The following is a 25,249-nucleotide window of genomic DNA, read 5'->3' as shown; positions in this document are numbered from 1 at the left end:
TTCACGTGCTAATCATGACTGCTGCTTCGGAAAATTCGTGGGTGTGGTAAGAAACGTGTCTTCGCGGTTCGAGAGAATGAATCGCTATGTGCATGCGAGGCAGGTGGGATGCGCCGTCCGCTAACGGATAAGCAGGGTTCCGATAGCGCGATTCATGTGGAAACACATCAGAAGAAACGTCGTCGTGCAACTACCAAGTCGACAGTACAAGTGACCAGCACATATCATACCATGATTTGGAAAAAGTCACCGAGAATGCTGTGTCATTGAAGAACTCCTCCTTGCTGTAAAACGTGTCGCTGAATACGTAAGAGAAGCCTCCGTTGTTTGTACGAAGGAGGCCTATCTTATCCCAGTTGCACCACCATATGCAGACAACACCAAAAAGCCCGTACCAAAAGAGCGAGTGATACCCCCCACTGTACGCCAAATAAATAAGATAATCAGCCACACTGAAAGTGCGCGGGATGAACAGTAGACCGACAGGCCAAGAAATGAAGTACAGATGTATAGTCCCCGAACATAGCTAACAAGGTATCATCAACATCGTGTCGACAGGACATGGTCGATGGAGAGCAGGGCTAGACAGGTCGGGTCGGACCCAATCTAACCACTAATCAGATGACGTTTCTTCCGTGTTCTACATGGGATTCGCTCCCGTCTGTTCGCCGTTCTCCTGACGCTCTTTGATCTCGTCAGGCAGGATGCCGTTGTTTTCGCATGCGCGCTTGTAGATCTGGCACTCGTCCCATGCCCGTTGGCATTCGGCTTTGAACTTGTCGCAACTCGCGCTGAGCTCGGTGATGGCTTGCTCGGTGAGTAGCTTCTCGAGCGTCCATTTCTCGATATTTTGTTGCTCGTTCTCCTTGAGTTGAGTAATGAACTGCACTGCTCGTTGCAGAATAGATCCCTTGTTCTTTTCGCAACCTGGAACGATCTTGGCGAGTTCGTTGATGCCTTCGTTGATAGTCTCGCGGCGGCGGCGTTCGACTGCGTGTCTGTAAGTGATTGCTGCTTCAAATATGTGTATAGATGCCTACCTTCTTTGTGGTTATCCCTCCGTACCTTGTGCCACTCTTCTGTGCCGACTTGAGGCTTGTGGGTGGCGCTTTGCGGTGGCGAGTCGCTGGGTGCTGTTTGGCCGGGACGGCCCGTCTGTGTGGCAGCCTTCAAGGCCTCGAGGCTAAAGTCCTGCATGCCCGTTTGTTGTTGGTTGTGGTCTCCCATACTGAAAGAGCCATCCCCCGAGTTTTGCGTTTGGAACTGGAGCTCGGTTGCTTGGGGTACCGTCATCTGGTGGTAGGCAAGCGCGGCCGCAGCAGTATCGCCAACACTTGCCGTGTTGGTCCCACCGTTGTGGTGCACGTCAAACTGCTGCTGCATGTCGTCGTCGGCAGCGTTGTGCGCAGCAAGGAATGAGGCAGTCGCTTGGTCGGTCAGGTCGTTGTTGGCGGTGTGGGGAGCGGGTCGGTTCAGGCCCTGATCGCGCGTGTCGCGCTTCCGCTTGTTGTTGGTGTGCACGTTGTGGGCATCCAGCTTGCCGTCTGTGGGATAGCCGGCAGTATCGGCCATGGTATCTGGTGGGGTATCTGAAAGTGTAGAGTATCGCCTGTAGGTACGCTAGGGCCGATGCAAAGCTTCTGCGCGCGGTTACTCAGAGGGTGAAGTCTGAGATGGACAGGGCCAATGGTAAGCGAGCGCGCTGTAGTAGCCGACCTGGATGTAGCCGCGGGTGAGCGAATCGGGCGGGTGACGTATTGGAGGTTGGTGAAAGAGGCAGATGGGACGCGCTCGAAGCGTGAGTCGTAGGCGCAAACACCGAGGCGGGGAGGGGGAGCAACAAGTGGCGCTTTGCCCACCAGTTCACGCGCAATCCGGATGAGGACTTGATCTAGCAATCATGCGCTTGGGGAGCGCATACAGAGGCCTAGGTTCGACAAACATTAGCACGGGCGCGAGCAGCTGAGTAGGTCAAAGTGGTGCGACAAGAGGCATAGCAGGCAGGCGATTGGGGCGCGTCGAGCTGCCCGTTGTTGTAAGACGGAGCTGTCACTACTCAAAGGAGGGCCGTCGTATCGTGCGAGCGGGTGGGTCGTCCGGAGTGCACAATGGCGTCGTGCGTCGTTTCGTGGTGGATGCGCGCGTCCACCAAGTGCGGGATGCCGAGCAACACCACCACAGCCAGCGAGGTGCGGGCTCGAGGCAACCACGACGCCCGATGCGATTGTCTCGACGGGCTTGATGGCGTGGAGAGGCGCTGAGGGAATGCGCAGGCCTATGCGCAGCGTTCCGACCATTCCGCGAAAACGACCATGATGCTAACTCACCGATGGTACAAGGCTCGACTGCGAAGTTCCAATGGGTCCGCGATATCAGGTGACGGGCGAAGGCGTGACGACCCTCGACAAGCGGTGGTAGAACGGGCGGATGCACACTTTCGGGAACGAGAAAAAGAACAGAAAGCTTCTTACCTTGAAAATCGCAGACTTGGGAATTGCTTCAGGCAGGATTATCAGCACAGTTGAACGACCGACTTGAATCACGAGGCGATGAGTGCACCGTGGACGAGAGATGGTCACATGGGCGGCGGCGCTATCTTATGATGGAGAAGGGAACAGGGAAGCCAGGTTAGAGCCGAACGGAAACTTGGCGTGGCCAGACATGGGTCCACGCCAATCACCGCTTCGCGAAGCGCCATGCCAGCTTCCCCACTCCCAGCCCGCCCATCCAGCAACCACCAGCGTTATCATGACTGACTATGCACCAGCCCGTCAACTTCTGGCCTCTCTACTCCCTCCTGCACTTTGGTCTGCGACTCTCTCTGCATGCAGTAATGACTCTCTGCGAACAGCTTCCTACGCCTATCCGCGCATGCCTCTTCTCACCACCGCCACTCTCGCCCGCCAGCCTCACTGCGAGAGCATCGTACGGATGACACCCCTCTAGACCACCTAGGCTCAGCCGACACCTCCAACACGTATTCACATGGCTCAAACAGAGACAAAGGTGTGGCATGTGACACGCTGCCCCCACATTCTCGAGCTAATCGCCAACTACGCTTTACCCTTTTCGTGACTGGTTCCATCATGCAATACACAGCCCTTTACAAGATCGACTCTTACGCATTTTCTCTGAATGATTCGACCTCCACCAAGTCTGACAGAGGCTTCTACAAGCTGCTTTACACATTTCTTGAACAGTTCTTGACGTTGATGCTTCTTCTCCATGTCCATGTAAGCAGTTTGCTACAAACTTAATTCGAATCCGCGGAGGCAACCAAGGACTCTGCCCTCGCATCGAGAAGAAGGTGCATCATCGATCAGGACTCATGCATAGATCCACTCAATACCTCTCCAGTGGTATCGTAGATAATCCTGCATGCTCGATACAGAGCGTCTCAACCCGATATCATGCGTCGCATGGTAGCAACATTGAAAACACACTGCGTGGATAAGAAGGCATTTCTCGCTTCAAGTCTGCACGTTTTCTTATAAGTTGTAGCCAAGTAGGCTATCATCATACTGTCTTGTTCAATCCATTAGGTCTTGCTTACTGAGTTATTCGTTGAAGGCAAATAAGTTTGATGAGTGTAGGTCTGAAACAGCGAACCCTGTGGTGATAGTGGTAAGTTTAGTCCACTTTCACATAAGCCAACCAAAGAAAGGCCCCTGTATATTCATCACATGCTGCAGACTCTACCAGCCTCGTGTAATCATAGTTTCCAAAGTCGCCACTCAGCCCTCCAGTTCCTTCTCAACTTCCAATGTGTTTCAGTCATCTCCACCACGTGCGCTGCATCTCTAGGATCTTACATTGCCCCTAGCAAACTGTACAATTGTCCCCCAGAAGATGGATTTGCACAATTTCACGCGTGGAAAGGTATACCTCACAGTGGCGAACGGCAACGTCGCCCCACATGCACACACGTACCACACAAACATGAAGCGTCCCACGACACGAACGTCCTTCTCGAGCGCCAAAACAGCCGCATTCAGGGCGTCGATTTAAAGTTGGTGGTCGCGTGCAACCTTCAGACTCCCCACAAATGCGGGTTCTCCCATCTGACCTGGGAAGCAGCCATCACACAGGCGCTAATCTGTGGCCGTCCGCTTACCCTAGGAAGGGGCGATGGGAAGTAAAATTTCCCCAGAAATCATGTAATTTGCTATATGCAGTGCGTTGAAGAAGAGAGTAGCGGAAACATATATTCGCAGGTACATTGTAATATAAAAGAAAACGATTGGAGTTTTTTAGACAGCACCTGGAGTCAAACAAAACAAGACGCGTATGAAATCTTACCTATAGGAGGCAGAGGCATCGTTCGTCGCATTGAAGGACGGATTGAGCAGATGGGCACAAAGCTGGACATAAAGACTGTGAGCATACATGAACAAATGAGAAGGAAACAGAAAGAGGTTAACGGAAAGCGAGAGAAACAAGCCAGGTCGTATGGCCAAGGAATCGGGGCTGTAATATTGACGTCTATCGTTGACGACGGATGGAACGAAGTCGGGAAGACGGGTATCCTGACATGCGAAAACATCACGCTATGACATCGTCAACCCCTACAAGACGAAGGTAGTGTACAGCGCGACTTACTGATAGCAAATAACTCAGCATTCGACTATTCAGCTGTATACTCCTCCATCTTCTTGGTTAGCTACCAGAATAAGTCACAGTGCTGTTCACATCATAGCAACCAGCCTGCGTGCGCCTGCTTGCCTCGAGTATTATACATTGTCCTCAAATGCTACCAAGGGAGCCGAATCGAGGTCGAAGTCGTATTCCTGATCATTTCTACATGAAGCTCAAATCTAGATCTAGCTGTCCCAGTGTAAGGGTGCAAAAGGGTTCGTTGCAAGGTCAAATGTCAGCGTAAGCCCTGGTATTCCCACATCCTCCTCAGTAACAGCGCAGTAGTCCTTCCGCATCTGCAGCTCCAGCTCTTCGAACATAAGCCGGATTCCAAAGTCCCAGTACAGGTACGGCTGCAGCTCGAATAGTTGAGTCTCGTAAACCCCCAACATTGTAGCCAGACCCAATATGTCCTCATCACAATCGGCCCAAAGCTCATCCTCCAGTTGTTCCGATACTTGACGACGCCAAGTCTTGAACGGTACCACACCCTTCTCAGCCCAAATCAATATATCAAGCAACCCCGTCTCACGCTCCCACGTACTCACAAAACGCCCCCGAAACTCGTACGTGCACCAATCGCAGGCGACCACGCCGCAAACGGAGCAGTAATTCGTCCAGCTGCCCGCGATATAGTTACAACCCAGACAGTGCGCATATCCATATTCTGTCTGTGATAATCGCAAGTGCCGGTGCCACGAATGCCTACATTCCAGCTGCTGAAAACTTGGAGTACCTCCGCTGAAGACGCTGTCCTCGGGATGCGGATTCGGAGCAAGAATCGGGACGCGTCGGGCGAGACGAATTTGTTCACGGACAGAGTCGGGTGGTGGTGATGCCTGTGAGTGTCCCTGAGATGCTGGTGCCAGATCCCACGAAGTCACAATTGTAGCTTCGACTGGGTTTGCTTCATCCGTGAAAGGAACAAGCTCCACTCGCCAGGAGTTGTCGAAGTTGAGGATTTGCACGTCTTGTTCTGCATCCAGTTCTTCGTCCCATGGCCTACCACCCTGTGCTGGTTCTCCCCACTCAATCTCGTCCTGAGGCGCAATTCCGTCTGCTCGCTCGTTATTTCCAAATTGTGCGTCGTCTACCCATTGTTCTTCATCGGCATAGTCTATCTCGTACTCATCGTAATCCAGGTCCTCATTGTCCGAATACTGATCGTGTTCACTGGCTGCACTTTCTTCCACAACAGCGTGGCTCAGTTGTCGCTGACCAAATCGGTTGAGCCCCATGCGGTTATAACCAGTGTCTCGGTGTAGGCCTCGACCACCCAGCTCGTAACCCTCGTTGTCGTACCCTTCCTCTGGGTCTCCGTACGAAGGGCAACCGGCGTCCTGATGGAAGCCCTCGCTAGTCCAAGGCTGAAGACAAACGAAGCAGAACTCATGATGACAGTAGTGACAGGTCATGTGGTTGCAAGCTTCCTTGTGCTCCATCCACATACGGCAATTCGGACACGCTTTTGCGCGGCAGCTAGCTGAGTACTCCGGTAGCCATTCTGGTCTCACCGTATCGTCCACGTAATCGGTGCACCGGTGCTCCTCATCTTCCCACTCATTTTTACAACCGACGCAGGTATTGGTTCCACAGCTGCAGCGTGCCACCGTGAATAGAGGATGATCATCTTCCACACAGCTTTTCGGAATATACGAGCGACATTGCTCATTAACACAGTAAACGCGAATAGCGCGCGGCGTGTAGTGTTCTTCTGCTCTAAGTGAATATGCCACGCGTACCTTAGGACTCAAAAGATGCTCGACAATGGGGCGAGGGAAAGGACTACAGCACTGGGCTGGAAAAGCGTCTATGTCGGCGATTGCAGCGTTGTACGCATCGACAACGCAGCTGTTGCATGTGAAGTGCTCTTCGCAATGAGCAACACCACCTGAGAATGGGAAATCGTCTCTGCAGATGCAGCACTCGTATTCGATTGTGTCTTCGGCTAATCGTGGCTCGGTGGATAGTCCTTCGGTGTGAGCTGTCTGATCTTCGGCATCAGAAACTACGATGTCTCCTACTGTCTTCGTAGCGGACTTGCGAGCTTTTCGCCATGCCTTACGATTCATACTGGAGGATGATAGCAGGATAGTATTAAGAGTGCCTGTTGGTGATGGTTGACCGGCAGGCTTTGACTTAATATTAATAAGGCTTTTTCTACTTGCCATGTTACTCGACCGAGAGTACCAGTATGTTTGGGTTTGGTATGAAATGCGGAATTCTTGAGTAGCTCTTCCTCTCTGGGGAACCAAAGTGCCAGTTTATGGTACCGAGTTGTAGCGTAATAGTGGCTGGTACTTGATCCTAAATCAGGGTCAAGTGGATTTTCCGATTGGAAGTTGTGACGAGCCTCGGGTTGAGAAGTGGAAGTGGAGCTCACAAGACTGTGGTTCTAGGGTTGAACTGGTCCACGCAAGGAGGTGGGTGCATTCATGGCGCTCCAGGTCACTCAAATGGACCCACATATAGGAGAGCGATGATGAGAGTATCACGTCTGTGCATTATTTCACTCTAGAGGCGCCTCCATTAGTTGCAGTACTGCTGTGAAAGCTTAGAGCCAGCCCTCTCTTCATCATAAGAATTTCTTGCTGAGCGGAGCGAAACTGCATGAAAGTGCTTACTCGATCGTAAATCGAATTTCACAAACCGAAAAAGCCCACACCTAGCAAGCGGATCGGACTTACTGCTCACTGGGGTAGTGTCATGACAGGTACGATCAATTGCGCTTCGGTAACCAAAACATCCAGGACGTAGTTGATAAGGAGCTTAGCAGATTGACAGATCAAACTACATCGACGGTATTTACTCGATGGCTCGTCCTCGATGCGAACTCAGTGACCGTTGATTCCAATCGTACCATTCAATCCGTTCCCAACCCCCTTCCCAGGTACTGACACTGCGCTTCCCAGGCCTTCCTCCTCTGCCATTTTCTTCTGCCACGGCAACATCTCCTTCGCCGGTACCGCCGGTCCAACCTCGCCACCTTCCTTCCTCTTCTCAGCCCATTCGTCAATGTCTTTCTGCTCGACGAAATTACCATGTAAGCCCAAGCGCAACTTCACCGGCAGATGTATAACCGCTAGCGGACCCTGTGAGAGGTTCTGTGCATCAAAAATAAGGATATCGTTGCGCAAAATATCAAGATGGTTGAGCAGCGCCATGATATATCCCTCGCCTTCAACGAGATCCGCTGGAGAAGATGAGGCTTTGGGTACGAATACGGGTTCTTGGAACGTGCATGTCGGGCCTGCCCAGAAAGTGTCTTTCTTTCCGCTCTCCCACTCATAATGACCCAACACATTGAAAAGCCCACCAGCTGGCGGGCCACACTTCTGGAAGTCGTACGGTTTACTTGGGTCTATGTTGCATTGCCAGAAGTGGTTGTACTTCTTCGTCAACACTCGATCGTCGATGCGCGAAAACTCGCCGTTGGTACCGAAGAGTTTGTGTGGCTGCACCCGCGTGTTGATAGGAGTCTTGGGATCAAAGACCCAGCGGTAAGTATCGGAGACGAGCTTATTACGCTGAAGTAGCGTCATGGGCGTATCTGCTTGGCTGTCTGGTGGGAAGAAGTAGAAGACATTGTCAGAGGCTATAGTAAGGTCAACGACGATATTTCCCGAAGAGTCTTCGTAGGAGCCGGCAACGTGGCCATGAAAGCCTGGTAGCATTAGCATATATCCCATGCGATATCACTGTGTGTAGGTCTCATACCATTGTCAGCACGTAGCCAGACGATATCCTCTGGCTTCCCATTGCGGCGAGGCACAATGCCATACCACTGATCTTCATCGGGATCCCAAGCAAAGTGATTGCCACCTTTCTTGAGCCTCTCCGCGTTGACTTTGATTGGAGTGAGCGGTAGGATCAGGTAATTCTTCGTGATGGCGCAATCATGTATCATTCCGCAAAATGGTGCCTTGTACCAGCATTCTTCAGTCTTTTTCCCGTCTTTATCAATCGTGTACACCACGATGTCGCAACTAGCATCGTACCCATTACCTCCGGCTTCATAGCCATAGCAAACCATCTCCCCAGTATCCGGGTCGAACTTGGGATGCGCAGTGAACGTCGGAGATTGTACTTGGCCATCGAAATCATACCGACCAATTGTCTCAAGCGTGACCGGGTCCATGGCAAAAGGTGGCCCGTCTTCCTTCGTCGCTAGCAACACTCCACGCCAGAAGATGATGTTAGTATTCGACGCTGTTCTGATGATGCCTTTCACCATCTCGTTATCTGTGTAAGGATTTCTGTACCGTCCCAGTAGTGACTTGCGCGCTTTTGTTTCCGCTTTGAAGCGATCGGTATGTACAAATCGCTGTCTGAAGTCGACGTGACCATTCTCGAACCGGAATGCAGATACTGAGCCATCACCATTGAAGTGTATGTCTTCTTCAAACAGAGGTGGAAAGCGATGGTCAGGTTGTATGCGAAAGAAGGTGCCGTTTATGTCTCTAGGAATCTGGAAGCACTGAGCTTCAGGCTCTATATATCGAGCAAAATACTACACCTACTGTACCAGTCGTCTCGAGCTCGAAGATGTCGGCTTCAAGTCGTGATGGCTTATTGAAGCCTTGGAAAAAGCCACTTTCTGGGAACTTGACCTGATCACCGGATCGGCTCCCTTTATGATACGCTGGGGATGCGGGTGTAGCGAGGGAGAATATGTGCGCCATGGTATGCTCTCAACTGATGGCGAAGTTTGGCATCGCAGCTCGACCCCATTGTTATGAGTAGACCTCTGGAGCAGGGTATGCAAGTGTTTGGTACGAGATGTACTGCCGTGCTCGGAAGTCACGAGTAAGCATGTGGGGAAGTGAGCTTGCGGGGTAGATGGTGGTGGCTACAGGGGTTCTTAAGCCCGGACTGATCAGACCGCACAGGACCGACAGCGGCACGTTTGGTCCGAAGAAGAGAGCTTAGGTTTAACATATGTTGATCGTACGTGTTCGGGCACGTGTAATGTCATGCACTGGTGGCAAAATATGGTTAGCACACGAGACTGAAATGCCTAAATGGATACTACACACAACAACGTTGGAGACGCGTAAGCGTGGTGGGAAGTCACCACTTTACCAATCGATGAGAAAGAGACGAGTGAAAAGAGGGGTGCAACACGACTCTTTATGGTACCTCTTATTCATTAGAGCTGCAAAAAGATGTAACACGCGGCTAGCAAAGGCTGTGATGATATCGAGCTACTATTTGCTTGCCATAGAACATATCCGTTAGTGGTGTGTGCAGTACTACACCTAAGTCGTGCCATTCATCTCCGATTTTGGTTTGCTCAGCACGAGTGGAGGAGTGCTCGTTGAAGGGTCTTTCCCAAAGTGTGGAGCTCTAAGATCGTCGTCGGCCACTTGCTCACCAGTGACAGGGTGCTTGTAGTGGAAGGGCACGACGCGCGTGTCTGGCCAGAGCATCGGGTGATCGCACAACACATCTGGCCCATTTGGATCTTCTGGATACGTCTTCGAGAGGAACGGCACGTAGTTGGGCTTGGTGTGTGCCCAACCTTTTTCGAATGTCGCGTGCCAAAACGGGAAGTACTTCAGCCTGAAGATCTTCCATACGCCATTCTCTTTGATGTACTCGTTCTCATACACTCCACCCTCCCACCATTGTACCAGGCCGCGAGGATGTGTGTCCTTGATGCTATCGTGGGTACCAGCCGACATCATACTGCGGAAGCGGCCTTTTGCACGTGTGCCCTCGGAATTGACATCGACTATGCCTTGCATCTGTGGATGATCAAGGAGGAAGCCATAAACAGGGCCATTACGCCCAGCTACGAAGGAATTGGCGAATCGACCGATGTACAGTCTTTGTACGCCCTCTTTGCCATTGTATCGGCCCCCAAGAAACTCAACGCATGTGTCAGGATGGTCGGCGTATAGATTGGCGACCTGATACACTTAGCTTTTGTTCAGAGAAACGATGTGATTCTAATTACCTCTTTGTATAGACACTTGTCGAGATAGTAACCGTACGTATACTGGAGCTTGCGGATGTCCTCCTGATCTAACGTTCCGTTAGCTAGCCACACGGAGGCTAATCGATGGCTGACTAATCACGTACCACTCAAACGCGTCACTTCCGCCTGTAGCTTCTCCACTATCGCCTTCAACTGCTCGATTTCGCTTCCCATGATTTCGCGGTCTTGAACAAATAATGGTGAATGGTCACAACCTGGAGGGTACGGCTATTCATTCCTTCTTAAGACTCGCAGTCCAACACGAAGCTTCTCACGGCACATGAAGGTATCTCGTGGGATTCGCAACCAAAGTTCCCCTCTTGCCAGAGCTCCGCGAATGGGCTCGCCTATCACGGCGGTGATATAGGTGCGATATGCATGAAGTCGCGGGATGATATTGCCGGCGGGACGCTTTGAGCGAACGTGTGGAGCAAGACCGGCACCGAGGTGGGGTCGTCGAAGTCATCGAAGCAACACCGTAGCACAGCCTCGCTTCTTCTCCAAACTTACTGCGCTATTTTCCATTTTAAGATAGCCTACACCACTAAAATATCTCCCAACTCACTTTCCGAGTATCAATCGAATTTAATCGCTCAAGATCTTAGTATCGCCAAAATGGGTCTACCAGAGAAGATCGAAACGCGTCTCTTTATCAATGGAGAAGTCAGCTCTCTTCTGTCGATTGGAAAAGCCCCAGCTAACCTCAGCGTAGTTTGTCGAATCATCGAACGGAAAAACTTTTGACATTATCAATCCAGCCACCTTGAAGCCTGTAGCAAAAGGTGGGTGTGGGGCGCCTCAACTCAGAGTAGTTAATTCCTGACGGTTATAGTACACGAGGCGTCTGAGCAAGACACCGACAATGCCGTAGCAGCAGCAAAGGCTGCCTTTCCTGCTTGGTCTGAATTGACTCCGGAGAAGAGAGGCTCGTATTTCAAGAAATTAGCAAGTCTAATTCGAGAGAACAACGATGAACTGGCTGCTTTGGAAGCAAGCTCGATGGGCCGCCCGGTGGGTGAGTTTATCGATGCTTATGCCTCTGCTGCAAAATGGGACCGCTACGCAGAAGCGGGATACAGTGTACAAGGTAGGATGCTTAGAATTGAATGAAGAAACAGAGTGCTGATTTAGAGCAGGCACTACGAGCATTCAGACCCCGGGATTCGTCAACATGACATTCCGCCAACCTTATGGTGTTGTAGCTGGTATCATCCCGTGGAACGTGCCATTATTGTTTTTGGCAAACAAATTAGCACCAGCCCTTATTGTCGGAAACACTGTTGTCTTGAAGAGTTCTGAAAAGGCTCCATTGACCGTAGGTGGCCCTTTACATGTCCATGTAGGAAACTAACAATAGCAGTCTGCTAAAATTGCTACTTTGGTACAACAAGCTGGCTTCCCTCCAGGTGTGATAAACATCATTACTGGCTTCGGGAATGTCAGTGGTTCGATCCTGAGTCATCATATGGATGTGCGAGCTTTGTCATTTACAGGATCGAGCCGTACAGGACGTCTGATTCAAGCTGCTGCCGCAAAGTCCAACCTCAAGCAGGTATTCCTTGAGCTCGGAGGCAAGTCACCTGCGGTCATCTTTGAAGATGCCGACCTGGAAAAAGCCGTGAAAGAAACAGCACATAGCATTCAGTGGAACAGCGGTCAGGTTTGCATGGCCAATTCGCGCATATACGTCCAGGATACAGTTGCCGACAAGTATATCGACCTCTTCAAGCAGAACTTCGAGAAGGAGATCAAGATGGGTGACACCCTGGAGAAAGGCGTCAACCACGGCCCGCAAGCCGACGAGGCGCAACACAAGACCGTATTGGCATATCTGGAATCGGGAAAGCAATCTGGCGGTGAACTCATCACTGGTGGCGGCGCTCCATCGGGTCGCGAGGGCTACTATATCGAGCCTACTATCTTCAAGAACACACCAGAAGACGCAAAGATCATGAAGGAAGAGATCTTTGGTCCAGTCGTCAACATCAACGTCTTCAAATCCGAATATGAAGTACTTACCAAAGCTAACGCGACAGAGTTTGTCTCACCCTCCTTAGCGTGGCCTAGCTGAAACAAACGCTGACTAATTCTGTTCAGGTATGGGCTGTATGCATCGGTGTACACTAAGGACATCGATCGTGCAATGCGCTTCGCTAAAGGCTTAGAAGCTGGTACCGTTGGCGTCAATTGTACTTCGCCAGGTAGGCAATACCCATTCAGCTCAATTATACATGACGCATTCACTGACGTCGCTCCAACACATAGTCACTGGCGTCGACATGCCTTTCGGTGGATACAAATCATCAGGATCAGGACGTGAGGGCGACCCTTTATATTCTCTGGACAACTTTCTGGAGACAAAGAGTGTCTTGATTAAGATCTCTTAAATATTGCGACATGAGTCGAGCGGCTGCGACATGATTTGCCGTCTCTCCAACGCTATTCTGTGTTCGCTATAGATTTTGATTAGCCGACCGGCAGGTTCTGCAGGGTGGCCTTGCGTACGCAACGACGCCCCAGCAGATCCCCCGCTAGAAATGGGAACCCTTTTCCTTTGTCTCCAACTGCAACAGGCACGATGCTCTTATGACTTCTCCACGAACTGCTGCAAGCTTGCCGAATGAGACTTTCGCATCGCCGCTAGTGTCATCCTACCCGGCCGGGCTATCGTGGGTGTCGGATGAATATGGCCGAGTACTCCGCCGCCGCCCCGCCGCCACGAGCTTCGGCGCCCCCATCCAGCAGAGCACCGAACGCCCATCGAGTCCACAGCAGTTGCGATCGGTGTCGCAGTAGGAAGACAAAGGTAGCTAAGACAGTTCCACCTCTATCAGTGCCAAGAATCTAACCATCCCCTCTAGTGTATTGATCCTGGTAGGGCTCTTTTCCCACCGGTAGTAGAATCGTGCCGGCAATGACACAGGCTGACAATCTTAAGTCCCGGGACCATGTCGTTACTGTGCGCGCACAGGCGCTGTGTGTACTATTGCTACCCCAAGAAGGAAAAGACCTTATTACCATGTTACCGAAGAAGAATACCAATGTTCGATGCGCATTCTCGAACACTTCTTCCCTGGTCATGAGCTTAACCTGCAGTCCCTCAGAACCATTGCTAAAGCGATCAAGGACGGTACCTTTAATGCAGAGCCCGTCCAGCATACCGAAGGCCTCTTCAGTAGTGATCAGGCATCACCTGAAGATGCAGAGAGCGTTGAAGATGGTGAAGAACAAGACGTGAACGAATTGCATGAGCCATTGGGCTGCATGCTGAAAGATTCAAGAGGGAAATTTCGTTACGTCGGCGCTCATAGTGAAATCCCCTTCAACGCGGCTGTCGCTACCTTGGGCATGCAAAGGAAAGACCCTTCTATTATTCCCGGGCCCAAAGTAGGGTCATATCCGCCGAACCTACCAGTTGCCTCGCCTTCTACAGACTCCGGCGCAGAAGAGAGCTACTACCTACCTGGTCGGGAATTGTGTGATATCTATATTTCTCGATTTTTAGAGGATGTCCATTGCACGTACTGGCTGTATCCGGTCGAAAGTCTGCTGCGACGGGTGGATAGCACATACTCAGAGTCAGCACCACGCTCGTCCAGCTCCTGGATGTGTTGTCTTTACACCATGTTCGCGATTGGTGCAGCCAACTACGTAGGCAGCAACGGCAACTCTCCCCCACCAGACTGGCCAGCTGCGTTGGACCTGAAGACTTCAGAGGACTATATTACACTTGCAAAGCAACTTATCCCCACAGTCTACGACGAGGCCGATATTGATAGCATACGTGCGATGGCCATGATGGTGAGTCCTGTCAATAGCTCCAGAAGCACTTTCGCTAATCACCATTCAGAGTATCGCTATGGAGAACCTTTGCTCCAGAGTCAGTTCCTACCTCTACATGGGTGCTAGCGTTCAGATGGCGTTCTCCTTGGGTTTACATCGTGACCAGTTGGCTGAGTCTGGAAACGCAATGGAACGAGAACAAAATCGCAGGATTTGGTGGACATTATTTCAGCTTGATCAGGATATATCATCGCGAGGTGGTAGTCCTACGGTCGTTGATGAACGCTTCACAAAGGTCACCACGCCTATGCCTTCTGAGCAGGTAGGTTTACAGTCGACTTGCACCAAAGCGCGCATGCTGACGATCACAAGATCTTGTATCCCGGACTACATACGCCACTATCCTGGATGGCAACATCAGTATCCCTCTGTCGATTGAAGCGCGAGATTATACAATCAGTCTACATGGAACGCTCGGCAAACTCTATATCCTTCTCAACCGTGTCCAACTCCCTTTTACTCCTGCAAAAGTGGTATCGCCAGATGCCGCCGCATCTCAAGCACGACGTACCTTCACCTCCAACGCACAGACGCGCGGTAGCAGTTTTACACCTATATTACTGGAGTACCACGATATTGCTTACACGGCCATTTCTTCTATACCTTGTTATAAAGCACGGGACGCTAGCTTCGAGCAAGAAAATCTGGTTCGAGCGCATGGGCAAGATGTGCATCGACGCAGCACAGAAGAGCACTACAATACTGGAGCAAATGGCGAGTGATGGTACGTTATCGAGTCTGACGGCCTTTGATAGCACGTGCATCCTACGGCTCATCATGATCTTTATACTCGCCTACGCGCATACGAGAACCCCACGGTACAGCACGCATATCGAGAAGCTTGTCGAGCTTTCACGTGGCATGGAACAGATTGGGTTCACCAAGATGGTCACAGAGGAAACACCACTACGTCTTGCCGAGCTTGGCATAACAGGACAAGCCCAACAGAACAATAACAACGGCAACGGAGATTCGGGGCCAGTACATCTCGACGAAATGATTGCACAATTATGGGGTAACTGGGATCCGTAAGTACTCAAAGATTGACTCCACTCAGTTCGTGCTACTGACACACATATAGTAACTTTATGACGCCGCTACAAACACAGCAAAGCCTCGACCTGAGATTCGATGACTCCGGCGCTTACGACATCAACTCTGAACTATTGGCTTTCACAAATCTGGACGACTCGATTGTCATTGACCCATCGCATGCATACTCACATTATGGCATGCATTGACTGCGACATCACGTCTATGAGGCATGCTCCTCGACAGCATGCTAAGAAGGAGTTTGGGAGGGTCGCGTCATGTACATATGAGTGGACGCAACAGGAATTTTGGGAGTTTGTACATCATCAGTCTAGCGGTTTCTTTAGCGAGCATGACACAGTAGATGAACGACGGAAAGAGATCACGATAATATCAAGTATACGGGCGCCTCGCCAATTTGAGAAAACATCAGAAGACTGGGTAGACGTCTATTCAAGCAACTTCAGTGTAACAGAACAGCCTTTACATGCACCCCGCTGTCAAATCCGTAGCCAGGAAGTTGCAGAGAGTCTTGCAAGCTCGTTGATGAAGTAGAGGAAACGCAGGTCAATTAGGTACTGAGAGGCTTGACCCAAAATGATTTGGGTACAAGAAGCAGGGGGTTTCATAAACTGTTGAGACAAGAGCGCCGTGCTAATGGCGATTCCAATCAAAGCCACTGCAATCTAGAACACACGACCCTTTGTCTGCTTCATAGCGATAATGTCAATGTTTCGCCACATGAGCACTCCAGCCGTACCAATAACCCAAGCTGCAGTTCCCGCAATGAACAGATACCTCTGCGCATCTCCGTATGCCCTCTGAACAGCCAAGCGAGTAGGTGATCCAACAGGGTAAGACAACTGTGTGACGATATCCGCGTAGATCATTAAGAGATTCGGGAGGTCTTCAGCAGGGAGGTACAACATAAGCCTTTTGGGAACCACGTCCTGCCAGATTGCCGAAGAGACAGTCAGCCCAACGGCCGAACCGACGCTTCCGCACATGGATACTAGGGCGATGGCCACAGCGAAGTATTGCTGTTCTTTCACAGCGGCCAACATTGCGATCTCGGTCGTAATTGTCATTACTCCGCCACCGAATGCGACAAAGATTTGGCACATGACAATGTATCCGATATTGTCGGTAGGCTGGCGGAAGTGGATGAGTAGTGCAGTCCCGAGGACCACTAGCGGAATCGAACAGAAAAGGGTGACAGGCTTGAAGCGACCGGTCCAGGACATGAAGGCGCCAATGAGGGCGGCGAAGACGTAACCGCCAACTGTATATGTCGACATGATGTAGCTGGCATGCGTAACACTCATGTTGAAGACGACCTGAAGGATAGACGTGAAGTACATACTCCAGCACATATAGCTGAAGAATAGTGCAAAAGATAGGATACAGGCTCCAGCGACGGTGCGATCTAGAAGGAGTTTCCAGGGAATGAAGCAGATCTTTGCGAAGAAACGCTCCCAGATTCCAAAGAGAATCAGGAGGACGATGCCGAAAACCAGGAAGCAGATAATCATAGGAGAATCCCATCCTTTTGCTTGCAGCGCGTATAGGTTGAATGGCAGGAGGAAGAAAGCGATACCGACAGAGAGGGTAAGTAGACCAACAGCGTCGAACTCGCGTACGTAGTATCTGAGCGATTCCAAGAAGGTACGTCCGCTCGAATGTTTCGGAACAAGACCAGCTTTCTTCGCCTTGAAATAATGGTACATGAACAGTCCAAACAAAGGAAGCGTAACTGCTGGGATAAGGATAGCTTCCATTCCAAACGCCCAACGCCAACCAGCTCCGTTGAGGAAGGCCGTCGAAATCGGTCCGCCGAGCCATGCGGTGATGAGATAAGATGAGCAGCACAGGGACTGAATGAGACCGCGGTGGCGCAACGAAGTTGTATCCGCGATGAACACGCTCAGACTGTATCCAACTCCATTGATACCGACGGTGTAGAAAACCTGCGACGCAGCGTATGCTTCCACGTTGTTACAGGCAGCTGACATGATAAGTCCAGCAGTGGCGAGTACAGCGCAAAGAAGGAACCCCTGTGGGCGACCGAAAACATCCAGTGTCTTGGCTATACTGAGATTTGTTACGCCTCCAATGACAGAGCTTAGAACACTGGTTGTAGGCGTGAGAGAGTGGAAGGCGAAGGAGGAGGTGACGTAGGGGATCAAGGCGCCGCTAACTCCTGCTACGAGGCCTTGGATAAAGTAGACAAGCCAGATGAGAATATAGGCCGTGATCAAAGATGCGGTTGTCCAGGAGAGGGTCACGGCTTCGACGGCTTGTACACCAGCCTGGTAGTTGGCGTCGACAGTGTTGTTTCCATCTGCGGTGCCGACATGGTCTGCATCTTTCTCTGAGCCTTGAAGGCTTCCGTGAGAGCCATCATGTACTTGGCTAAGAGCAGCCTTGTGCTCGACTTCGGGATCGTTTAGCATGGCTCGTCGCGTAACCTGAGCAATAGGTCTACAGTTTGCGGATGTCGTTTCACTGGAGATTGAAGGTGAAGAGGGTTCAGACTGGGAAGAGAGCGAAAAGACTTGTAACGGAAGCAACATGCAGAGCCTCAAAGCCGCGACTGCACCAAAAGATAAAGAACTGAGAACGTTTTTGACAAGATCGAGACCAATGTAAGCCGATAAGAATTTCAAGAGACCTTCAAGCCTTTCGTCCCATTTTGTGGCGAGTAAGACTCGAAGAGGCAATGGCACCGACTGGCAGGATCAGACGTGCATCGTAGGCGTGGCGTTTTCTTGCTCATACCTTCTCCACGGGCTACGTCGTAACATGCAAATCACATGAAAAATGGGTCACCAGCTTGGCAGAGGGATGAAGAAAGCACGTTTTCTTATTCTTGTAGCTTCCCACGCGTACGTGTGGTAAGCCTCTCCCGTCGGGTCGGTACGTTCTGTCAATAGCACCTGCTTCCTCCCACCCCCTAAAGCACCTATCAGCGGGAACACGCCGGGCAAGATTCAACACCGACGACTGTTGCAAGGTTAAGGTATACCGTCGCCGTGTGGTTCGTATGCTGTCTGGTCTGCAACTTGCTCAATTGCGTCTAGCGAGAACGCCCGGGTACCAAGAATTAGCTCTAATGTGCTCAACCTCGACTTTGTGTCCAGCCCTGTGAATGCAGCTGCGCACAAAAGTCGATAGCCGTCAGCAACAGCCAATAGTTAGTTACATACAATACAGGCTACGCCAATGGTGGGCCCGTGTCCTTCGTTCAAGTCCCTGCATGCATGCGTCCAGCGCACATCCCTTGCTGACATGTGGTAAGCTGAGCTTCCAGATCAGAACAGTTGAGCAGTCATCGAAGAAAGAATACCCCGTAAAAATGCGGTTCATCCGTAAAGTTGTTGTCATCGTACAAGGTCAGCCCCGAATTACGAGCCAAAGTCCATCTTGAGCGCAATCTTCGGCATGCCATCATCCTCCCTACTCGCCTCCTGCCTTCTCGGCCCTTGCCCACTCTTCAATACACTTTCCATGAAACTCCTCTGCTCGGTGTCTAATCCAGTCACCACACCCCTGAATGCTTGTTGATCCGCACTAGCGATTTCCAGCAACCGCGCCGCAGTTTCCTGGCTAGCCTTGGGCTCCTTCCGCGCTCGTGCTAGCAAAGCAGGTATTATAATCTTAGTTGCAGTCTGTCGCTGTGATGGTTGGGGCAATGTGGAGATGAATGTGACAAGAGTCTGTGCGAGAGTTGTACGTGAATCGTCGAGGCCCTCAACATCAGAGGCTGATGCGAGGAACGAAAGGGCTGGTGGAAGTATAAGCTTTGCGATGCTTGTCTCGAGAGCACCCTTCTTGGGTAGGAGGAGGAGTGAGCGACAGCAACCTGCTGCTACCTTGCTTGTTGTTACGGTGCCGAGACAGTCGAATAGGTCATCAATGAAACGCTTGACAAGTGGGTCGTCGGGCGAAAACGCAGAGGCTACAGAGCTCAGTAAGATTGTAGTCGCAAGAATCGTATTCTTCTCGCATGCAAGGGCGGCATCAAACTCGCGTTGTTGCGCGTATCTCAAAATTGCAAGGAAGCGCGCTAATGTTGCACGAAGTTGCTTGCTAGTATCGTCCGTACCTTCGGCATGTGGCGCAAGGCTGATGATGAAGCGCTTGAAAATCGGGAGTGCTTGCGGAATGACTGTTGTTTGACATGCTCCGGTGCTTAGTATAGTTGCAAAGATGTGAAGGATGCAAGCGTGGAGGTCGGCTTTGATGATCGACGGGAAAACTTGCGCGGCGTCCACGAGCGCGGATAGGGCAGTTGTCAGCAGAGCGACTGCCTCCTCATTCATCTCGTGGCGTGCTTTTGCTTTGCTATCTTCTAACCCAGGTACTAGTCCGGACAGTACCAGTACCATAATCTTGGTCAATTCGAACAGCTGATCGATATCTTCAGAAAGATGCTCATCAGCAGCGGCAGCTCCCTGGTCTCTCCGCGCAGATGGATGGCCAAGGCACAGATTCCGTGTAATCTCAACAATGACCGTCTGAACTGTCAAACCCTCAGTGAGCACCAAGCGATCGAGCATATCCATAGTTTCCGAGAAGACAACTTCCCGGTAGATTGCATGACCGGATACTGATGGTCGTAGGATTTTCTTCAGTGCCTGGAGAATCTCCAATATTTGCTCCTTGGAAGCCTGCAGGTCACCTGGACGACCCGCTAATGCTTCAAAGGCGAGTCCAAAGAGCACAAAAAAGAAGGCGACGGGCTCGTCGCGGTAATTGATGTGACCAGACTTTCCATTAGGCGCAGCTTCGGACAGTTCGGTTTTGCCATCTAAGGCGTCGAAGACAAACTCGCTGTCTTCGTCGATAAGGCTGGCGATGGCGTCTACCAGGTTTAGCCAGGTATCTTGGTAAAACTGCAGTATATTAGCACGTGTTGGACATCGTCAACGGCTAAGTGTACCTTCAATAGTGTCTCGCGATTAAGCGCTGCATAGATCGTGTCGAGACTTCCAGACAGAGAGGCCGAGCCCATGGAAGAGGAAATGTCAGGCTCGAACCTCAGACGGGCATACTCTCGTAGCGATGCCAGCCAGAGAGGAGTTAGTTTCGCAATATGTGGCTTCAATACATCCACCAAATAGCTCTGCTCAGCGCTCGCAATCTGTAGCTCAGCCCAGGCGGAGAAGACCGCCATCTTAACCATGACTTGTGCATTGGAGCTGAGTCCCTTGAGATCGCCGATGGCTGCAGTTTCTGATTCGCTAGAGAAGTTCTCGAGCGCTGAGACGAGCAGCTTGAGGATACGACCCATTCGATCTACATCGGTCACGATACCGGTGGCGATGAACGTAGCGCAAACGTTAACAGCTTCAGCTGCGAGTTCGGGCGATGAGTCTGCTGCGAAGGCTGGCGTGAGAGCTGAACCAATTTGAGCCTGGTACTGCTCAAGCAGAGTGACTTCAGCGAAATCGGGGTCAGGTGTTTTGCCAAATAGCTTGAGCACTTGATCGATAATCTTCAGACCGCGGATCCTCAGCTGCACCACACCGGCTGTAGATGCAGAGAAAGCGATACGCACGACATCAGCGATCCTCTGCTGCAATGCCATAACGCAAGGCGATTCCTCCCGGAATGTAGCCTCTTTGCTCACCATTGCCACAAGCTCGCTCAAGCAATCCATACCGAAAGTACGGACTTGCCATTTTAGTAGTTCCTGACTGACTTGTGCGCCATCTCCAGCTTCAGCTCCAGGGGCATTAGATGCTGATGCGAAGCCAGCGACTTCCTCGTCCTGCAGATCCGTCGCTCCTGCTTTTGGCTTTATTTCGATCTTGTCTTGCGTCTCGACCTTTTTCGTTTTGGTAAGCACTGAGTGACAGCGTTGTACCCAAGTCGCAGTGTCTGATAACCCTGTTTGGTGCAGCCAGTTGCGGATGATGTTGCGCACGACCTCGTGCTCCGAATCACGATCGAGCACGTGCCACAGCTGGTCTTCGAGGCCAGGATCAGCAGCCCGAATGACTTCTTCCGTGTTGCGTCGCATGAGGTTGTGCAATCCATCGATAGCCATGTCTCTGATCTGTGCAGAACTGCTCTCGACGGACCGCTGCAGTTGTTTGACGTAAGCTGAGAACTCCATGTGACCTGGCGCATACAGCGAGATGTGTTCCTGGCAACGCAAACTCTCAATCACTACCAATTCATCCGCATCGCCCTGGAACAAGTTTACGAGGGTCATGATAAGGTCTCGTGCTTTTGCAACATCCTGCAGGTCCGGTCCGAGTACGTTGATAGTGCTATCAACGCATCGCGCAATGACGGCGGGTGAGGGTATATCGATCTCTATATTCGAAGATGCGAGAGACGCCGACTCGTCGTTGTGTGTATCTGCGGCATATAGTTGTGCCAGCATACCAAGCGTACTGGTGACATAACTGGAGAAAGAGAGTCCAGCAGAGTCAGCTACCCTTGACAGGCTGTCGATGGCCCAGAAGTGCACGACTGGATGTGGATCGTTGCCCAGTGACATCAGTATTCCGAGAATGTTCTTGAGGTGGAAGCCAGCAGCCATGCCACCGAGCTGAGAGTGGATACATCCAAGAGCGACGGCATAACCGGATCGAGCATTAGGTTCACGGTTAGCAACAATTTGATCGACCAGGTAGTTGACTTCTGTGGTCGTAAGAGCATTTCCAGAGCTATTGCACAAGCGTCCCAATGCTTCACCAGCAAGGTTCCGTATGAACGGGTCAGGAAGGATAACAAAGAGCTAATGAAGTCAGTACAAGGAAGACAGAAACAACTTTATACGCGACTTACGTGCAACAGATCTTGCATCACCTTTTCGACCGCTGGTCCCTTTAGGCTGCCAGGAGCCGAGCGAGTTTCCTTGACTGCAACTTTCAAAGCAGATAACACAGCATATGCAATGTTGACCATCATAGCCGTCTTTCTGTTAATATCACGCTGCAGGCTACTAGCCGATAAGAAGGATGTCATCTGCTCTAGGATACTTTCCTGAATCCTAGCTGTTTGTAATGGGAGACATATGGCGAATAGCTGAAGTGCTGCGTTGACAACTTCCGTAGCTGGTGGGTCAGGGAGCTCGTGGTTCTCGTCCGATGCCCTGATATACAAGGATATCGAATCGTGTTCGCGAGCCCCGCAGATGGGCGAAAGAAGCGTGCGATCAATAATGGCCTCAGATCCATGCCTCGTGAGCCAGTGATGATGGGTACCAGTTTCTTGCTCTCCAGGAAGAGGCTTTATGTCGAATCCCCGCACCAATCCAGTGACTCCAAAGCCATGGTTATCCGCCACCTCCCAAATGCTCTCAAAAGTTCCTGCTGCACTGGCAATCGCAGTACTGAAAGAGCTCGTGGTGTAGTTGTCGGGCTCTGCAAAGGACGCAATAGCGAAAGGTAGCAGATTTGTCTGGAGTAGGACCTCGTGGGTGCTGGCCGGACTCAGTTCAACAAGTCTGGTGTAACATTGGAGTACCCTCCTCCGTACCATCAGGTCGAAGTCGTGGAGCTGAAGCGCGGGGGAAAGACGTTGAGACATGTCGTCGGTTGTCTTCTTAGCCGGCAAAGTGTTCAAGAACATGGTCGTGTTCTGCAACATCGCGGCTAATCTCTTGGTAACATCCAGTGTCAATATACGGCTGTTGAACTCCAGAAATGTCAAGATGGAACCTAGTGCGCACTCTCGAACATGTGCCAGGAAACACAATTCTAGGTAGTTCCTTTGCACCATGTTGTCTCTATTCAGTGGTTTGGGGAGTGCGTTTTTCCACAAGAGAAGTAACTGTGACAGATGTATCTTGACAAAGTTGGGACCGAGCGTCATCAAACCTCCAATCAAGATCCAAGCAACTTGAATTTGGGTAGATCCAATTCTCAGATCTGAATTACTTGCAGACTTGAGCAGAGAAGTGGCCTGTGATAGTACTCTTGAGTTTACATCTACAGATCCATGGAGGGGTTGAGACGTAGATGTGCTGAGTACGGCAGAAAGGCCGTTGGCCAAACCGACACACTTCCTAGGTGATTGTCTTGGTCCAGCAAGGAGGCCAAGCTCTCGATTGACGCTGTTCATGCATATGGTGACCGCTGGAAGTAACTGAAGAGGACACGCAAGTACGAACGAGCGAAGACAGGCTGAGGCTGTTACCTGAACTGTATAACTGGGATGCTGCAAAACCTGAAGGAGTGCATCGCGGCAGGAGTCGGCAATAACGTTGGTGGCCGATCCTAAACTGTTGAACAGCGAGGATAGGGTACTCAGAGCCCCAATGAGGGTCTGTTTCGTCGGCTCTGGACGTTCTTTGAGCGCTTGGGGGTAGTCCTTCAGAATCTCATTTACCAAGAACCTTGCAGCATTGAGCTGACCAGATTCTCCAAGCATTTCGCGGCCGATGACTGATTCCAAGATGACGGCGACAAACTTCCTCGTACTAAGTGTGCGGTAGCGGTTCTGGACGATGATGTTGTTGCTGAGAAGATCGGTGAATAAACTTCGCGCAATCTCTGGGTATTTGGTCTCGATGATCTGTTCGCCTAGGCCCTTGATTGTCTTGATATAGCACACAGCGATTCCAGCTCTTGCGCGGTTACCAGCCTGAGGTCGGCAGTATTGTGTTGAAAGCAGTTTGAGCAGACTTGCTATTGTGAATGAGAGCTGTGTAGCCGACTTTCTAGGCGCTGGAGATTCAGAGCGCTCCATAACCATGTCATCGCCATCATCGTCGCCAGGTTTCTTCTTTTTCTTCTTCTGCGCAGTCGATGAACGGGTGATACCAAGGATCGGAAGGTCGACTGGCGCGTTCTCAGAATAGTTCTTCACCAAGGCCGCGCTGATGCACGAAGCAACAGCATGTCTCACAGACGATGAAGGACTGTCGATGGCCTTCCAAGCCACGTTTTGCAGTTTGTCAAAGTCATTGGAGTTGTCGAAGAAAGGTGTGTGTCGGAGCAGTTGTTCGAGACAGTAGCAAACAGCTGTCTGTACGAGATAGGACTTGTCGCTACCAGTATTGCGTGCCTGCTTCCAAGCATCTCTTGCGATGAGCTCATCGGCGTGTGAGCTAACCCCTTTGAAGACCTTCCCTACAGCCTTGAACACTGCCGCTCGCAGTCCAGTGTAGTTTTGCGAAAACTTGACGAGACCCAGTAGCGACTTGACTGCGAGTGGTGATAGGCCTATAGCGCTGTCTCCTGCCGCCTCGAAGATGGCGCCCAAGCAATGCACAGCCGCGTGCTTCGTCCTGACGTCCTTGTCGCTCTTTCCCGCCGCATTGATTATGCCGACCGCCTCGTTGATAGACTCGAAGAGCAACTTCCGGTCTCCCTTCTCGAATATACCAGCGATGGCTCGTCCCAGGTTGTTTCGGATTACGCGTGTGGGGGCGGGGGATGCGAGGTTGATGATTTGGAATATCTCCTTCTTAATGTAGATCTGATGCGCCGAGGCACCGTCGCCATCTAGGGCAGCTACATGGCGGGCGAGGTCGGAACTGAAGGTCAGCAAGTACAGGTCTTGCTGCTCCGAAGGAAGCGCGTGGAGCTTCTTGATGTCGAGTTCAGGGTTGGAGGGGCCCTTGTCTGCGGCTGGCTCGTCTGCGGCCATGTCTGATGAGGAGATCGCGCGACTTGGGTCGTGTTATCGCAGTCTATCGCATCCGGCTGTTCATATCGTGGGGCGGCCTGGTCTTGACAGATGTCGAGTGTGGAGATGCTGGTGGGTGCAGGTGGGATTGCGGACCCCCGTCTTGGCAGG

The 25,249-nt window shown here is 51.3% G+C and overlaps 7 protein-coding genes across 7 annotated transcripts; 1 reads left to right on the top strand and 6 right to left on the bottom strand.

Moving 5' to 3' along the window:
• Positions 1-455: 455 nt before the first annotated feature.
• Positions 456-1,799, bottom strand: CC77DRAFT_265815 (hypothetical protein). Its single transcript, XM_018530924.1, has 2 exons — positions 1,041-1,799; positions 456-990 (listed from the first exon to the last, which is right to left on the bottom strand). Exons 1-2 carry the CDS (start codon positions 1,570-1,572, stop codon positions 641-643), a joined length of 882 nt encoding a protein of 293 aa, XP_018383047.1. The 5' UTR covers positions 1,573-1,799; the 3' UTR covers positions 456-640.
• A 4,056-nt stretch (positions 1,800-5,855) lies between these two features.
• Positions 5,856-6,707, bottom strand: CC77DRAFT_942139 (hypothetical protein; the record flags this gene model as incomplete). The annotated part of the gene is made up of 1 exon (XM_018534843.1): positions 5,856-6,707. A coding segment is annotated over one exon (852 nt), but the record flags the coding sequence as incomplete, so codon positions are not given.
• A 430-nt stretch (positions 6,708-7,137) lies between these two features.
• CC77DRAFT_265658 (lignostilbene-alpha,beta-dioxygenase isozyme III) lies at positions 7,138-9,576 on the bottom strand. The gene is made up of 3 exons (XM_018530922.1): positions 9,156-9,576; positions 8,353-9,103; positions 7,138-8,299 (listed from the first exon to the last, which is right to left on the bottom strand). Exons 1-3 carry the CDS (start codon positions 9,315-9,317, stop codon positions 7,470-7,472), a joined length of 1,743 nt encoding a protein of 580 aa, XP_018383045.1. The 5' UTR covers positions 9,318-9,576; the 3' UTR covers positions 7,138-7,469.
• On the bottom strand, positions 9,525-11,281 carry CC77DRAFT_265691 (hypothetical protein). Its single transcript, XM_018530923.1, has 4 exons — positions 10,720-11,281; positions 10,595-10,662; positions 9,775-10,547; positions 9,525-9,613 (listed from the first exon to the last, which is right to left on the bottom strand). Exons 1-3 carry the CDS (start codon positions 10,787-10,789, stop codon positions 9,894-9,896), a joined length of 792 nt encoding a protein of 263 aa, XP_018383044.1. The 5' UTR covers positions 10,790-11,281; the 3' UTR covers positions 9,525-9,613; positions 9,775-9,893.
• CC77DRAFT_942114 (aldehyde dehydrogenase-like protein) lies at positions 11,231-15,699 on the top strand (the record flags this gene model as incomplete). The annotated part of the gene is made up of 12 exons (XM_018534841.1): positions 11,231-11,278; positions 11,328-11,397; positions 11,448-11,702; positions 11,749-11,930; positions 11,976-12,652; positions 12,713-12,816; positions 12,881-12,979; positions 13,311-13,379; positions 13,554-14,416; positions 14,466-14,693; positions 14,771-15,486; positions 15,540-15,699. The coding sequence occupies 12 exons, from the start codon at positions 11,231-11,233 to the stop codon at positions 15,697-15,699; spliced, it is 3,471 nt and encodes a 1,156-aa protein (XP_018383043.1).
• Positions 15,700-16,176: 477 nt separating this feature from the next.
• CC77DRAFT_1033497 (MFS general substrate transporter) lies at positions 16,177-18,063 on the bottom strand (the record flags this gene model as incomplete). The annotated part of the gene is made up of 2 exons (XM_018526806.1): positions 16,177-17,831; positions 17,976-18,063. 2 exons carry the CDS (start codon positions 18,061-18,063, stop codon positions 16,177-16,179), a joined length of 1,743 nt encoding a protein of 580 aa, XP_018383042.1.
• An 831-nt stretch (positions 18,064-18,894) lies between these two features.
• CC77DRAFT_942363 (ARM repeat-containing protein) lies at positions 18,895-25,099 on the bottom strand (the record flags this gene model as incomplete). The annotated part of the gene is made up of 3 exons (XM_018534855.1): positions 18,895-20,385; positions 20,433-22,241; positions 22,292-25,099. The coding sequence occupies 3 exons, from the start codon at positions 25,097-25,099 to the stop codon at positions 18,895-18,897; spliced, it is 6,108 nt and encodes a 2,035-aa protein (XP_018383041.1).
• Between the last annotated feature and the right edge of the window lie 150 nt (positions 25,100-25,249).

The sequence above is a fragment of the Alternaria alternata genome, assembly GCF_001642055.1.
Source record: "Alternaria alternata strain SRC1lrK2f unplaced genomic scaffold CC77scaffold_18, whole genome shotgun sequence".
Lineage (NCBI taxonomy): Eukaryota > Fungi > Ascomycota > Dothideomycetes > Pleosporales > Pleosporaceae > Alternaria > Alternaria alternata.
The sequence above is the reverse complement of the archived record's forward strand: the minus strand, read 5'-3'. Positions and strand labels throughout refer to the sequence as shown.

Excerpts from the sequence above, each read along its gene's own strand:
- CC77DRAFT_265815 (XM_018530924.1), bottom strand. The coding sequence starts at position 1,572 with ATGGCCGATACTGCCGGCTATCCCACAGACGGCAAGCTGGATGCCCAC. Across the intron at positions 991-1,040 it reads GAGGGATAACCACAAAGAAG|TCGAACGCCGCCGCCGCGAG; the intron begins GTAGGCATCTAT and ends ACAGACACGCAG.
- CC77DRAFT_265658 (XM_018530922.1), bottom strand. The coding sequence starts at position 9,317 with ATGGCGCACATATTCTCCCTCGCTACACCCGCATCCCCAGCGTATCAT. Across the intron at positions 9,104-9,155 it reads AGCTCGAGACGACTGGTACA|ATTCCTAGAGACATAAACGG; the intron begins GTAGGTGTAGTA and ends CAGTGCTTCCAG. Across the intron at positions 8,300-8,352 it reads CTGGCTACGTGCTGACAATG|GCTTTCATGGCCACGTTGCC; the intron begins GTATGAGACCTA and ends TAATGCTACCAG.
- CC77DRAFT_265691 (XM_018530923.1), bottom strand. The coding sequence starts at position 10,789 with ATGGGAAGCGAAATCGAGCAGTTGAAGGCGATAGTGGAGAAGCTACAG. Across the intron at positions 10,663-10,719 it reads GGAAGTGACGCGTTTGAGTG|ATCAGGAGGACATCCGCAAG; the intron begins GTACGTGATTAG and ends ACGGAACGTTAG. Across the intron at positions 10,548-10,594 it reads ACAAGTGTCTATACAAAGAG|GTCGCCAATCTATACGCCGA; the intron begins GTAATTAGAATC and ends TAAGTGTATCAG.